Source organism: Pholcus phalangioides, unplaced genomic scaffold (assembly GCF_987345545.1).
Source record: "Pholcus phalangioides strain wild (caught in Gottingen) unplaced genomic scaffold, Ppha-v1.0 ptg000009l_1, whole genome shotgun sequence".
Taxonomy (NCBI): domain Eukaryota; kingdom Metazoa; phylum Arthropoda; class Arachnida; order Araneae; family Pholcidae; genus Pholcus; species Pholcus phalangioides.
This window is the reverse complement of record NW_028301602.1, coordinates 27,600,921-27,618,051: the sequence shown is the minus strand read 5'-3', so window position 1 is coordinate 27,618,051 and position 17,131 is coordinate 27,600,921. Positions and strand designations below refer to the sequence as shown.

Below are 17,131 nucleotides of genomic sequence, written 5' to 3'. Positions count from 1 at the left end.
CCTGTATATCTGTGCGACTGGCCCCAACAATTCATTAGCACATTCCCTGAGGACCCTGGGATAGATATCATCTGGTCCTGGTGCTTTGCTTGCACATACATTTCTTAGAAGAATCAGGACCTCCACGTCTTCTACTTGAATAACGTTGAGGGTTTTATTACCCCATGCAACATCCGTATATCGTATATCATTATCTCCATTAAAAACCCACGCGAAAAAGTCATTGAAAGCATTACACATGCCAACATTGCTCTCTAACCTAGAGCCTCCTATCGAGAGGGGGCCAACTGTCCCCTTACATCCATTATTGACATATCGAAAAAAGGATTTTGGGTCAGAGCCAATGTTATCTGCCAACCTCTAGATTCAACTTCATTTTTACTATCCCTTATCGTCTTCTTTTATCAGTAAACAGTGATAGGTCACCTCGTCCACTTTTATACTCTCTGAATGCTCTTTTAAGCATTCATACTGTATTATTCACACTGCAAGGGGTTGTTGTGGGAAAGAACCGAATAACCTAACGGACATAGACATTGATGGACTGGTTACACACTACTTACCATCTCCAAGAGGAGATTTCGAAACGTTTTCCGAGCATATGCGTCTTTTCCTCATTTATCCGGTTTTTTTTCCCCAACTTTTCTATTTCACTTGAAGATTAATTTTTTTTTGTTAAACTCAGGAAAGACAGGACAACGACTTTCATATTGGATTTTTGAGTACAGGTTGTGTGTCCGTATAATTTTGTTTTAAATTTTAATAACTATGCAACCCTTTGCAATACGAATACCGTATCTGAGGAGCTCACGTTATTTGGATACTTTTCTATAGTTGGAAGAGTATGCTAGTAGGATCAATGGTTCGCCAGTAATTTGCAGCGTGAGGTGTTAGCTATGCATCCTGTATACCTTTATAATGGCTGGATGACACAGAGGATTAATTAGATTTGGCAATGGACTTGATTTAAAAACATGCTGATACATTGAAGAATATAAACAGTCATACAATGAGACATGGGGATTTTTTTTGTCTTAATTTGGAAACGTACTGTTGGCATCAACTTCGTCTAAATGAGACGCGATTATTGTTCGTTCAGTTGATAAGAAATATATTAAATTCGAATTATCCAGAGACGGTATATGACGGATCTTCGCACCGCTGTAAATCTTAAGACAAAAATGGCCTCCGATTGGTCAACGTGCCATGCGAAAATCAGAGAAGACTTGCAAGAAATCGAGGCAAATCCGCCCAGCGGTATATTCGTGGATCGCGATTACTTCAAGGTGAACGTTACGCACGCCCTAATCGTGGGACCCAAAGGAACGCCTTACGAGGGCCGATTCTACTACTTCGTCTCGAAGTTTCCGGAGCAGTATCCGTACAAAGCACCGAACGTGAAGCTGATTACTGCCAATCCTGAAGAGGTTTACCTCGTCCCGAACGTCCAACCCAACGGGACCGTATGCTTAGACATCCTGGGCACTGATGAAGGACGGCCCTGGCTGCCAGATATAAGTTTCCGCAACGTGCTCGTGTCTATCGCAGACTCCATGAAGGAGAAGCTGCTTTCGGAAGAGAAGGAATTCTTCAAGTCATCGGAGACGGGGTTATTCAAAAGCAGGGATTGGATGAACTACCTGTGTTACCAAACGCTCAAGTACTCGGTGTGTGACATTTTGAGCGACCCGGAGACGCCGAACATGCCGCAACGTTTGAGAGAAGCCATGAACAGGAGCTTCAGGGAGAACTACCGTCTTTACGAGGAGGCCTGTAAGAGGTACAGCCGTATTATTGTGCCACACATGTACAAGCGCGGATACTTCTTCAACTACAGGTCTTTGAGGGACACATTGCGCAGCATAAAGAGACACTTGGACTCTAAATCGATGCTCGTGGGGAGTCATCATTGAAAAATCCCGACGCGAAGAAAATTTGCGAAAACGCTAATGCATATTTCGTCTCTTCGTTCGATAATTCGAGATTGTGTAATGAATAGCAGTGAAATCGATCAAAAACTAGTTTTTCGAAAAAGTGTCATGTACAACATATTGGCGCGTCTATTAGTCCGAGATCATCTAAAATTATCATGATTATGATGAATTTTGAATACCACGTGTTTACATTGTTACTGTGTAATAAAAGTTCCCACGAATTGAATCCTGCGTAATCAATATAAGTAATCAAATCCGAGCTGCACTCATCGATTTACCATCATCGGAAGGGATTTGTGTTACTATATGAATCGGATTTTGGTGATAATATTAAATAGTGTTGGAAGAGTGATATAGTAGCCATTATGGTTAAAGATGATGAATTAATCGGAGTTCTAGCTGAGGATAAGTAAAAAAAAAAAACAGTCTAAAAGTTGGTATGCAAATTCGAATGTTAAATTTTTAGGTCATTTAAATCAGGATATAACTCCTACGGTAAATGCGATAAATTGGTTATTATGTAATCCGTTATTTTGCATGCTCACCAGTTGTTTTGGTAAGTTTGATAAATTTAACACTTTTACAGACAAATAAGCATAATGCCCAAGCTGTTGGTAAATTAAATTAATGATAAAATAATTATCACTTTTTTAACGGATATTTTTTGTTATTATTAAAATTATCACCTGTACCGAAGGGCGCGGTAGCCCAGGTCCATCTGGGCGTCCCTTACTCGTCCAAAATAACGAAGGATGTTTAGAGATGTGAGTTCGATTCCTGATTCGCCCTTGCCAGAAACTTTCCTGATACAGGGGTACAACAGAAATGGCGACATGACCACAGAAGAAGATTGCTACTGCAGGGAGTACCACACCGAGGGGTTAGCTCACCAACCTCTCTGTGAGTGTAAAAAAAACAGCCATTCGGAATCGGCAATAAATTGTAGGTCATGGTCTAATTATCCCTCGTTTTCAGAAAATGACCGTGGTGCAACAAAAATGTTCAGATAATTTGGCCTTAAAGTGGATGGCCCCCACTAAATATACATTATCCCAATACTGCAAAGAGTATTGGGAAGAGTTGAGAAGCACTGCAATAGCTTTTCCATAACTGCAGAACGACCCCACCCCACACCGCTCTTTAGTTTCTGCGCCATCTATGATACTGAAAAGAGAAGTTATAATCCGCAACAGGAAAAGGATTTTCTTTAACGTCTGAAGCTGGTTTCGAGCACACAAAACCATCAAAAATGCCTTTGCGAGATTAAAATCCAAGTACTTTTCTCTCGCTGGATTCAGTTCTTTTCTTTTCAGTGTTTATGGTAACATCGATATTCACAAACTTATATACTATTAACAGCCACATAAAGGAAAATGTTTTAGAAAAAGAATCCACACGAGAGTCAATTTCAAATTTTGAACAGGGAAAACGGGGGAAAAAATCGTAACTATTTCACTGTTCTGAGGGGAAAAAAATTGAATTTTTTTTAAAAATTTTTATTAAAGAAAAAGAACTAAATTCATAGATACGGGAATGGAAATTTGCATTAGTTTTTCTCTCTTTTTTTTTTGGAATACATATAAAAGAAGGAAACAAATTTCGAAAACTATACGAGTTTGATAGGAAAAAAGAGAACTAAGAATTTTATTTATTTCTTTAAAAACTTTAGTTTTTTTGAATTTTTTTCACGAGTGCTAAATACAATTACCATGAAGGACTAATGAAGTGGACTTAGCAGTGAAAAAAAGCGTAAATATTCGATTTTTTTTCCCTCAAAGAAAAAAATTTCTTTTCCTGCAATTTTATCACCATTTTTTTCCCACCAAATTATAATTTTTTCCTCCCAAGATAAAACTTTTTTTTTTCATTCCCGATTCCTATATTCCTTAATTTTTTTTTTCTCTCGATATTTTTATCACAATTTTATTTTGTTATTTATGTTTTCTTTCGGGTTTGATTATAATTCTTTGTATTAAAATTTATTTTCAAAATTGAAGTTACTTTATCACGATTGCCAATTTTAATTTTTAATTTGGTTTTGTATTGCGAACAAAAAAAGTTAATTTTATTCAAAAATTCAAAATCTAGTCCGGATTTCGGAATGTTAAATAATTATTTTATGTTTTACTCTATAATTTTGTAATGAAGGAGATTTTAAGAATCACATTTTCATTTACTTTTTTTGTCTTTAATTTCCCTCAGGCTTAAATACTTTCCCGATTGATGTGAATATTTTACGATTTTTCTGGATTTTCAGCAGATTTAATGAACTTTCTTGAATGTTTTAATGAAAAAAAATAAAAATATTATGGAGTCCCTTGGATGCAATTGCTTGAAATTTTTGTCTCTACGATGACATGCATAATTTAGTGGACATTTCAGCGATAGGGATTTCCACATGAACATATAGAACGTGATTAATTAATTTTTTGATTATTATAACTAGAAAATAATGAATACTTGATTTGTTTTTTTCTGGTGTGATGAATTTTCTCTAATTTTGTTCCACGATGAATGCATTAACATTCAGTTTGCTCTAATGTAAATAGAGTTGCTGGAGTGTATGTGAACTTTAATTGTAATAATTTTTAATTATTCAGTGAAAGTGTTTTTAATACTTGTAGAGGGTGTTCCATATATCCGTAGATAGTTTAAAAATTCAAACAGATATTGAAGGAATTGGTATATTTGAATGCGGTTTGCGAAGAACGTTATCCTCACGAAGAAAGACTTTTCCGTGAATGAAAAACAAACATGTAGTTCAAATTTTTATCGATAAAGGGCACTGCATGAAATCAAATCACTGGAATTTCTGAATATTGTGGTGTTACCGATACTTACATAAGGTTTTTATTGTGATGGTGATGTTGGCGGATAAATCACTATTGGTGAAGTTTTACCTCAGCCATGAATCGCCTGCTGAAGCTTTACGAACTTTTCGGGCATTTAAGAGAATGTCATTACGATCATCTCTTTTACTCTGATCACAGCCATTGCGGAGATAGAGAGCATATAGAGCTCAAGGTTCTGAACCCACAAAAAATACCCTTCAGGCAAGCTGTTTTTATGACATCGAATGGAATCGACGGTGAGCAAAGCGATTCAGGATCAGGTATAAATCTGTCACAATTGATGTAATTTCAATGCAAGATTATTAGACAGCAACGGAGCCTGGAGGCTGAAGGTCCCTCCCAATAATTCATGAATGCACAATAAAATCCACCCCACTTCCTCCATACGACTTCGAGTCCCGTTTATTTGGGACGACTGGTCACTGTAATGTTTTCTTCTTGTCAGTGCCTCTAAGCCTCATGTACCAAGAGCCTTTGAGCACAGTCCGTGTTCTACCATGAATAAATCTGTGCTCAGATGGCGAAATGCCACAATTCACTTTTCCTAAAAATTTGGGTTGTTCGCATTCCGGATTCTCGTTCGTCTAAATTTTTGATCGCTGCAAAATTTCGTCTTACTCTTTCAGTTTATGAGGAAATAATGGAAGCAAATTGTAACAAGTCACAAAAGCCACAGATATTGTTCGCAAATTTGCCATTGTGAAATTTCGAAAAAAGTGACTTCTAACATTTTTCCATCTGAGTACAGAAATACGGCCTTCATTCTTCAGAAGAAGAAAAAAATACAGAAAACATCTGTAAATCTCCTGAGATCGTGTGATTGAGGGGTGTGGTAATCCAAGTCGATGTCTACTGTACTGAAATCTTTTCAGAGGTCGATACCCTATTGGTCCTTGTCAGAGTCTTTTCTGACGCAAAGGAACAACAGAAATGGTGATAAAATAACCGCAGAACATTTTTTTTGAATACTTAACCGCGCATGAACCTCGTAAACTCTGATGAATCTCTAACGAATTGGTACATGCCAAAACGTGTTGTGTGCGTGCGTATGAGTGATCCTAACGAATCACTGTTGTCAGAGTTATGCTTGTTTTGTGGTATACTGATACTGCCATCTTTCCTCCATATTTTGAAGTTAAATTCATTGATGCCTGAATTTTCTTAAGAACTGTATTGAAGGTCTACTACTACTACTGCTTTACTGTGCCTGCATCTCGTACACATTCCTCTGTGGAATTTCTAACGAGTCGGAACGGGTTGTGTAAGTGTATGCACGGTCCTAACATATTTTTGCCGTTAGAGTTGCGTTTGTTTCGTGTTCTTTTCATTGGGTAACTGCCTGCTTTCTGCGGAGAAACTTTTACAAGTAGGAGACTGGCTTGCATTCCCACTCTGAAGTTGGAAAATCGCTGAAAACAGACTTTAGCCGACCACCAGTATGCCGACAATGGGGTTCGAACCAGTATCCTCGGCATATTTCTTCTGCACCGGTCTCTCAATAATCGAGGGGTTAGTGTGCTAACCCCTCGGAGAAATATTTTTCTCCCTACGCAAAAAAAAAAATAATTGATTGTTGCCTTTCGGATTCGGCAGTAAACTGTAGTGTAACAACGGGGAAATTGGCGGTCTTGGCAACCAGTCTATCCCATTTATGTCGGCGGCTCAATTACAGTCGGTCCCGCTTAATCAAATAACGGATGGACGAATTACCCGCTAAAACGGATAAGACACTCCGGCATCAAAATTTCTCCCATTGAGAAAGTGTGAAATTTCTTCGCTCGATATGATAATTTTGACAAATAATAGTTGACAACCAAAATTCAGTTGAAGGTTTTTAACAACTGGCTGATGCGAAGGGAACTTAGAGAAGAGAGTGCACTGAACGGGACCGTACATTAGGGTGGAACGAAAAAGGGTGTTTTTTCACTTTTTTTGGAAATTGATGTTGCCTTAGTATTCAAAAGATGCCTTTCAAGGTTTTAAGACGTTAAACCAAAATCTAGGAAAATATTTTAATATCTTGAGGTTCCTCACGGACGCTAAAGGTCGAGTAAAAAGACTTTTCTAAGAAGTGCACATTATAAAAATCTTTTTAAACGAACGATCTTTTTCAATATATACATATATATAAAATAAACCCTTTTTGGGGGTGGGAACAAAACTATAACCATATTCCAAATTATAAAAAAAAAACAAAAAAAACAGTTTGATGTTATAGGTGTCAGGCGAATGCATCTATTGCTGCCTCTGTTATCTATCACACTGTTATTACATTTCACTTTTTTGCAAAATAGTTCGCTTTTTTTGAAACGATGGAAAAGTGCTCCTTTATTTTATTCTGGTTTGAATGTGAAGCCTTCACGACTCTCGGTTGTTGATACAGAGATGCTTCAGTTACGAGTCGTACGCACCGTTCAGCTGCTTGTGTGTGACGGAAAATTCGGTACAGATGGAAAAACAGGTTCAGATAATTTTTGTGGGTCCTGAATTTTTATAATAGATGGTTCAGTCACTCGCACTTGATCACATGCAATTAGTTTCGAATAGTGCTTAGCAGAAAAGTTTATTTTCGGAACATGGAATGTACGGATTTGTGATTCTGATAAAATCCTTCATTTCTAATTTTTAGAAGTCTCTTGATTCTCAGTTTTTTGCCCGTACTTTTCCCACAAGATATCTCTGATCTGCACTTAAATCACTGTTGTCACTGTCCATTATCGGAAGGTTATCAGAGATTGATTTAAATTTCCCAATATATTATATATATAGGTAATCTTTCACAATTTTCCAAACTTTTTTCCGAGATCACCTTGAAGCCCGTGTGGACTGATGGAACATCCATCTAGATGCTTCACAAGATCCCTTAGAGGTAACTCATTAAAGTGAAAAAGACAAATAAGCCATTGCAAGGGATGGCCTATTTCTTTCTATTAATCTGATAACACCATTTATATAACCAGTATTGGTAACAGTTCCGTCGCATCCGATCGCCATCAATTCTTTCGTATCAAAATCTTGCTTCAAAAAGTCTAGGATTGATGGCTTTATATCCCTTGCTCTACTGCTTCTTGGAGTTGTGTGACCGATATAAATTGACCCGGGTTCCTGCAATATGGTTATGTGTTCTTCAGATATAGTTCTTCTATGGGAAGAATCACCTTCTTTGACATTAGCTAAGGTTTTGTCTTTTCGACCATCAAAATATATTCCTTGCACATTTTGTTCTAGGAATTTTATGTTGCAAAAAAACTCTCTGTGATGCTCTTCCACGCCTAATTTTCATCGCGTCTATTGTCATATTTGGCTTCTCTTTCGTCAATAACCCACCATCTTCCAGCACAGCATTCGCAATAACTGCAGCTGATCGATCAGACACACCAGTTCTATCACAAGCAAGAGCAATATTTGGTAATTTAGTTGAGGATGATGGTAGAACTTCAAAAGCAAATGAAGTACTTGCTTCGTCACTAATAGATGGACCAGTTTCAGGTACTGATAGATGGAAATGCTAACTTCAACGGCAAACTGTGTTTTGGCTCATGTAGATCACTTTCCTCAGAATCGTTTGATATAGATGAGTTTTCAATGTTTGATGAAATAGTGTCCGCCGTTTCATCTTGAGATCACTTAAAACGGGATACCATTTTCATTTTCCTTTGTTCATTGTTCTTCAATTTCTTCGTTGTTAGGACATTTACTCGACCAATGGCCATCTTGCGTGTACTTTGATCTTGCAAGAAATCTAGCTCTAAATTTGGGACCTCTCTCAACTTGTCACACTTAAAGTCTTCAAAATCACATTTGCATGCTGTAATGTCGAACAATTTCCGTGCTTCGCACTGAAAAAATTTCAAGTTCAACTTGAAAGTTTGAGAATCTTTCCTTGCTTTCATATTTTTCTGAAGATTCTTGTTTTTACAGTAAAAGTCTTTAAAAAATTTGCGTATCCGTTGATGAGAAACCGTAGGAATTGAAGCAGATTTCCAAATATTTTCTATCTTTGGCACGATAATTTCAAGAATGTCTGCAATAGCTGGATCTTTTCTTGATTGTTGTGCCTTCATATTACGTTGAGTTAGCAAATAACAAAGCATAACATCGCCATAGGTAGGCAAGACCCGAGAATCAAACTCTTTAAGATTTCATAAAATGTCACAACAATACACAAGCTTCTGGTGGTCACTTTGATTGCTATACACTCTCTCAGTTAAGGGGTAAGATTGCAGATGAATACTGAAAACAAGGGGAAAAACATCGGGGTCACTGAACGAATCACGAGTTCAGGGGAATAGGAAAAACCTCCTAAGCGGTGTCATGCTAGAGAATTGCACACGTGCTTAAAACTTTAGGGGCGATGAGGAACCTCAAGAACTTTGAATTTTGGGGAAAAAAATTAGGAATGGCATTTCTTCACATAAAGGCATATTTTAAATTCTATTAATGGCAATTTCGAAATTTTTTTTTTCGTTCCACCCTACCGTACATGGACGGTGGCACCTAATTCAGGCCAAAGCTCATAATTGCTGACACTGCCACTAGATGGCGACTTATCCGAGATGGACTTCTCCAGATTCTCAGTGGACATTCTCTCGATGAATTACGAAGGTTCCCAATTCATCTTCGCATCCTTTCCCAAATCAATCTTCCACTTGCAAGCTGTTAATAACTTTGGTATGGATAGCCAAGAGTGGCATCATCTTCGGTAAATTCATTTGGATGTATTGTCCTCATGAAGAGGCTTACCACATTTTTCTCACTTATGTGTGTGCTATAGAAAATAGCAAAACCAACAACTCAATCAACACTTTTAGCGGTTTTGTGGAGAAAAATATCGATGTTACGGACTCCCTGGAAGGGATGAAAATATATAACGAGTTTAAAAATATACTGAAACATATTGTGAGCGAAATATTAAAAAAATATCGGTGTAGGGGTTTCAAAATATCCTCAACAAATATCGTTATAGAGGGATTTATCACAGTAAATGATATCGTTGTATCATGAGGTGTTTAAGGATTCTAAACAGGATTTGAATAAATATCGCGGTAGAGGGGTTTATCGTTATACCGAATATCGGTGTTGCGAGGTCTCAGTGTATTTGCCATGTTGTCGTTAAAATTCAAGTATTAAAAATTTCTTTGACTGATTTTAAGGAATATCCAAAGATTGAAGATATGATAAAATATATCTTGGGCAAAGGAAAATTCATGTCTTTCGAAACTTTGGTTTTTTACATCGAAATGTGTCGTAAATTAAAAAAATATATATAATATCAGTGGATGATGTCGCATAGGAGTACATGTATATATACTTTTTTTTTTTGCTTATTTTTACGAGGCGAAGCACGAGCCTCTTTATAGTACCGCCATGGGAAAATTAAAGCGGGAAGAATTATCGCTAAGAACAGTTTTGCTGACACTGGCTACGAGAGGTCATTTTGTCGTTTATGACCTCCACCGGTAGGTGCACCAAGCCCTTCGATCGTAAGACTTCATATTTATAGCCAAAGTGCAAGGTTAAAAACGAGTACTTCGGCACTTACGCTTTCTGCCATAAAAAAGAAAAGTAAAGTATAAAGCATGTTAGCTTAAAAAAAAAAACAATAAATAAAATAGAATAATTCTGTGCGTTACGTAATAAATACGATGCGAGTCGTATCTTTTACGACAAGTGTATAGAAGAAGGAAAAAAAATAAATATTTTTACGATGGTTTCGATCCATTAAAAAAAAAAAAGAGACGAAATGAGAAACCGATAAGTACAGATACGAAAAAATAATTACTATCGATTTATTTGGAATAGAATACACACACATACATTATTTGGTAAATATTATACATAGGAAATTTTTTTCCCGATATCACCGAAAAGACATTAAACCTAGCTTAGAAATGCATTCAAACTTATGAAATTATTTTTTTTTACGTAATAAATGCCTTTTTAAAATGTTATTTAATTCAAATTGTATTTTTCAAAATTTGAAGAATTTAAAGTATAAATAAACATTTCAATACTTATGTGTAGTTGAATCAATACTTTTCAGAATTGAACGGCTTACAGCAAGAAGGGTTTAGCTCCATTTTTGGCAATTTTCAGGGTGTCCCAGGGTGTTCTGTGAGTGGTTATGCGGCTTTTATCTCACCAACCTTCAGTCATAGAGAAATGATTCGAATGAAATAAATGCTCAAAAGGCGTTTGAAAATTACCCTGTACCAGTTGAGAGTGAAAATACAGTGCTCACAAAATAAAAACTTTTCCCAACTTCTCTCCGATTTTTGGAATTCAAATACCACACTTGGAAACTTGCAGTTTGTTTTGTTTGCCTCAGGAGATACAGGGCAACAACTTTCTAATTCGAAGCTAGAGGACAGTGTCCATATAAAAAATTTGATGTTTTACTTTGTTTCACACTTATATATTTTTACTCTCAAAACTGGTGCAGGGTCATCTTTCAACACCTTTTAAGCATGTTTTTAAATTGAAACTATATTTCTATATTTCAGCATTTACAGGACACCCTGTATATACAGTGAAACTTGATTAATTCAAACGTGGTTCATTGGACTTTTGGATAATTCGAAGTTTTACGAACTCCCTTTAAGTTTTCCATCCAATTTGATGTTGGAATTTTTTTTGTTTAACTCGAATTTGTTTCGAATATTTTGAATAATTCGAAGTTGGATGGAAAATAAATTATGATTTTAGTATGAGCAAATGTAGATAGTGTTGGGGAAAATCGCACAAGAGCAGTCAGACGTTCCTTTCCTCAACCAATTTGTTCTATCTTCATTATAGAGGGCTATTGGCCGCTGACCAATTTGCAAACCTTAAAGGTTTACAAAATGAAAAATAAAAGTCCTGAGGTATATAGTCCCAAAGTGTGTGCCGTTTTTTTCGATCCTAACTTATGGCTCGACCAGCCATGCTAGCATTACGTCGACTGAGGAACGTGTAAGAAATTGTCGGGACAGTCCTAAATGTAAAAGATAACCTCATGTTTAATGGCAATTTTTTTGTAATAAAAAAATTAGTTCTCCCTTTGAAAAAAAAAAACGGCACCCCTTTTTATGCATCGAAATGTATGTTAGAATTTATATATAATTTACTTCTCGCGTTGGATTCATTGTTTAGCAACTCAGACAAGAAAAAAAATTACTGGTTTTGATGATCGAAAATTGGCACAACCCCTTGATCTAAATTTGTAAAAAATTGAATTAGTCTACCAAAACGTTTTGGCTGACTAGTGAGCAATTTTAAAAAAGACTTCCCTTCTTGGGAAGATTCAAAATGCCACACTGTAATTTTTTAGTTTTTTCCCCCTGATAATTTAATTCCTACTTTATCACGTCGAGCCGAAATACATCAAAATTGTGTACCATTTGATATGAATTATGTTATTCAACCTCTAGAAACAGATTTCTTCAGAGCAAATTTATTTCTGCTTACAAATAGATTGTTAATTTCTGCTAATTAAAATAGATTGCGCTAGCACCGTACATATGATTAGCAAAAATTTGGGAACAGCTCCGTAACTGATGATCAATATCTGTTTCCGTAAATCAGACTTTAAACATGGACAATAAATTCTGCAGTTATGCTATTTACAGAACGGTGGAATAATGTAGCAGCTAAGATAAATTTTTTATCCTATATGAATATCGATGAATAAATAATAAAATAATCGAGTTCGAATTTGTAGTCATTGCGGCTCCAAGTAGAGATTAATTGGGTAATTTGAAATTTCGGATAATTCGAACTTTTTTGCTGTCCTCTTGAGCTTCGAATTAACCAAGTTCGGCTGTATATCCTGGAAGCTTTACCCATTCTGATAGCTGATTGCCAAAGACTGGTTCGCAACAACCGTGCCATTGACCCTACATACACGAACGCAAAAGAGTAGCACTGTCAGATTTGTATATTGCTGCCTATATATATAGACCGTTACAGTCGTTTAAGTTTGCTTGCGCATGTATACCTGCTCAGTTCGGTATAATTTCGTATATTCACACAATTGAGGTTTACCTGTACAGGTACGTCGAATACAAAAACCAGTCCGTCCTGGTCAAAAAAATGCGTGTGTATACCAGATGGTCTCTACACCTGTTTAGGTTTGCCTGTACACGGTTTCTGTCAGTTGAATCTGATCGTATGTAGGGGGCAGTCTTGACACTTTGAGACGGCATTATTGAATTGAATAAATTAAATTAATTTTACACTCATCAACGACGCCACGAATGCGAGTCGGTCTCCCATTTTGAAAAAATCTCTCCGCAGGGAGCAAGCAGTCCTTCAACATGATATTGGCATAACATGAAAATTCAAGCATTTATCACCTTCACTTCAAAATATGAAAGAAAGATGGCAGAAAAAGCAAGGGCACGAAACATGCACAACTCATATACAATATATTTTCTTGCATTTAAACCAATTATATAAAACTTCCTCAGAGGGGTGTTTACGAGATGCATGTGCGGTCAAGTTGTTGCAGTCATTACACTGCATGTAGAATTATAATGCAATAATAACGAGCTGGCAGATTGGCGTAGAAAAATAGCATTGACTTATAAATTTCTGTCACGTGTGGAATTTATAAATGTTATTGATATGCAACGATAAAATCTCAGCCTGGAATTCTCCGCATTAAAAGTTGACTACGGCATGTTAACATATCAGCGGCGAGAACAACGTTTCACCGAAGATGTCTAACCACTCAACGAAATTTCTCGACTAAATGCCACCTAAAGGTAATTTCGCCGAAAACTACGGGAAAGGAATTTAAATTGCTGATAATTTCCAGTCGTATAGAGACTTTTCGTCCTCCGCTCTGTTGGCTTTTATAAAATCCATGTGCGAGTGAGTTTATGTTGGAGAGAGAACTCGTTGGTTCTTTGCGTCGTCGGAATCCGTTTCCAGGTCGTTCTTACGAGTTTGGAGCCGCGGCATAATGAAATGGCCGCCTTCCCTCTTAACGTTCGATAAGCTTGATTGGAAAAGCCGTACCGAACTCATAAAATTCCACCGGCGAAAATCGTACTTTACGCAGTCACATTCTATCCGAGGCGGGATTCCGCGATTCATGGAGCACTAAACGCGAATCTACGATGCACTTTCTCGGGGCATTCGCGAGCCGTTTTCCACAGAGGAAACTTCATTCTCCGGACATTAATGTGATTATTCCCTTACCGCGATTTCCTTGCCGCCCAAACTATACTGTGTTGCTATCCAACTATTTAAAAGTATACTCAGAATCAGACGCGCGATACGTCAGAAACTCCAGCGTCAATTATTCTGACCAATCTAAATCTTTATTCACTCGCGTATCGAGAATGAAGAAAAAATGCCTATGTTTCAATTTTTCAAAATAGGCCAGAATGCTTCAAAGTTTTGCCTGAATGAATATAAAAACGCACCGTATATTCTCATGTATAAGTCGGATTATATGTTCAAAAATTATCTCCTAATTTAGGGGTGGGGGTGGGACTTCTTGGAAACACAAGCATATATGGTAATTTTGTTAAGTGAAGGAAAATAATGAGACGACAAAATTTTTTTTCGCCAGGGGAGCAGTTGGTAGCTACATCATGGTGGGAAGTAGTAGTATTAAGTATGTACGAGTAAATGATGATAATAATAATAAACATAATAAAAGCTTCATCTCATGTTCATTAAAGCTGAAATGATAAAAATCACGCACAACATATTTGAGTGCTTATGTTAAATTGTCATTAAAATGCCAAATTGCAGAATTGCAGAATCTGGGTGAACTAACTGCATGGTGCCACAATAGATGTTTAATCATATTTACAGCTGTAGGGGGTGTGACAACTTCACAGTCCTATAGCATGCCTAGCATGCTCACCAGTCTAGAATCTGTGTGCTTTTTAGCTTTAAGGTCACCAAAGCAGCAGTTATCAACCTGGAGACATATATGACCCCAATTGAAGCCCTGGAATATTCTGAGAGAGCCACGAGAAAGATGGGATGGGTGCCATAACTGGTGTTTTATAGGGAATTTATCATAAAGCTTTGAAAAAAATCATAGATGAGAAAAAATAAATCTATGTAAAACAAAATAAGTATGTAAATACATATATCATAGGCTGTTAAATTTCAGATAATTATGTGACCCCAGAACATCACTTTGCTGGGGAGGGAGGTTTATGAGATTGAAACGGCCTAGCATAGAATTCTAGTAACCGAGACAGTCACTGGACTTTAGCTGAGAGGTCAAACGATTGACCTAATTTGTAGAAGTTTTCTACCCTATAAAGTTACTCAAAAAATCAAGTCAATAATTACTAGAAAAGATCACGCTTCTGTGGATGAGGAAGAGCGTTCTAAATAAGACAGTGAACAACGAGAAGAATATATGGTCGATAGGCAGCCATGGGCAAGAAAAGTTAAGAAACACTCATAAAAAAATGATATGTTTAATAGACACGCCACAAATTCCGCAGAACTGAAGTCACGGTCAACATGAGCAACAAATCAGCAATTTCCCAGCATATACACAGAAATGCTGTTTCCACATTCCAGCTTCTAATAGAATGAAGAGGAAAGCCTAATGAATATATTTATGCAGTCGACGCTCGTGATAATGAACCCACGTTATAGTGATCATTCCATTATAACGACCGGTAGTATAAGTCCCAAATGTTTTCATAGAACAACTATCACATGTTTTACTTTCGATACAACGATCCTCCTAATGTAACGTTCATTTTCCACGGGACGAATGGTATCGCTACATCGAGCGTCTACTGTATTTATTAATTTTTGTATTGCTTAATAAAACAGCAAAACACCAACTGTATGCCCGTCGAGCGAAAAAAAACAACTAATTTTTTTATTACCAAACAAAATCCCATTACTTCAAAAGATTCAAAAGATTTTGACCAGTGATTTTTCACCTCAGACCATTTCGAAACCATGATTTCAATTATAATCACCTGTATTTATGTCTACAATAAAAGGTGTGTATCTAGGAAACATGGCCTTATATTGATCGCGTAATACTGAATATCCATCATAGATTCGATGACACTGATTTCCTCGTAGATAAGGCGGAGTAATTTATTTATGCTTATACCTTGATGCAAGTTTTTTCATCCCCACCTTCTAATATTGGTCTTAATGAATTTCCAATACAAAATTTATCTGCGCGTTACAAGCGGTAGAAAATACACATTAAAATTCAAGCAAATGAAATTGATATTGAAACTCATCCTTACACTCGGGACGTGTATTTTTCGATTTTTTTTTTATATTTATTATAATTTTTTCCAAGAACGCGCTGTGATAAGAAGGCGCATTATCAAAATAATAATGAGAGTAACAACTGTTCGTAGATCAATAAGAAACTGAAATTTTCTATTTTTTTGAAGTATTCAGTGGTATTTTGATTGAATTTTCTTTTTTTAATGAGCCGTGTATTTCGACAAGGAAGCATGAAATCGGAATCACTGAAAGTGGAATTTTTCATTAATTGTCATTTTTCTTTTACAAATACGAAGTCCCCAACAGGCAAATTGCCCAATAAGGTGGCTTATAAAAAGATGCCCGTAAAATTATGGTTGCCAAATATAAAAATAAGGCAACAATCCAATATAAAACACATTTACAGTACTTATAACGACCCCAAGAGACAATTCTATTGCAACGACCGGCAGGATAAGTCTCGAATATTTTCACGGGACAACTATCATTTGTGTTTTACTTTCGATACAACGACCTTCCCGAACTTCGTCCGTTTCGACGGGACGAAGGGGGTCGTTATATCGAGCGTCGACTGTATCACAAAAGAAAAATTAACAATTAACACTACGTAACATACCACTACTACTACTACCTAAACAAACATGTACCTCGTATGCATTCCTCTTCGGAATTACTAACGAATCGGCACATGCCGGAATGTGTGTTCTGAGTGTATGCTTGGCCCTAACGTGTTTATGTTGTCGAGTTGCGCTTGTTTCGTGTTCATGCTGCCATCTGGCTTCCATTTTCTGAAGTAAGGATGGAAATGATTGAATTACGTAACATACTGCCAATAAAAAAATGAGATTGTGGTTGACTTGTATGGATAGCTTGTCAATTTGTCCCACTGTGTTCATCACACTTTTTTTGAACGAGTCAGTTTCGTTAGAATTCACGGCTCCCAGAGGTAAGCTATTCCATTTATTCACGACCGATTCGAGAAAAAAACCAATACCACTTATAGAATAAAGCTGCCGCACGAAGCTTGTGACGTCAATGAAGAAGGCCATCTCACCTATAGCCTTGCCATTTCTGCATCTTCCTTCATCCTCCAGCTGATCAGGTTGGGGGTTTCTGGTCATACATTCT

At 36.8% G+C, this 17,131-nt stretch overlaps 1 protein-coding gene across 1 annotated transcript; it reads left to right on the top strand.

Moving 5' to 3' along the window:
• Positions 1–1,181: 1,181 nt before the first annotated feature.
• On the top strand, positions 1,182–1,913 carry LOC149082628 (ubiquitin-conjugating enzyme E2 Z-like). Its single transcript, XM_089236771.1, has one exon. It carries the CDS (start codon positions 1,182–1,184, stop codon positions 1,911–1,913), a length of 732 nt encoding a protein of 243 aa, XP_089092897.1.
• Positions 1,914–17,131: the final 15,218 nt, after the last annotated feature.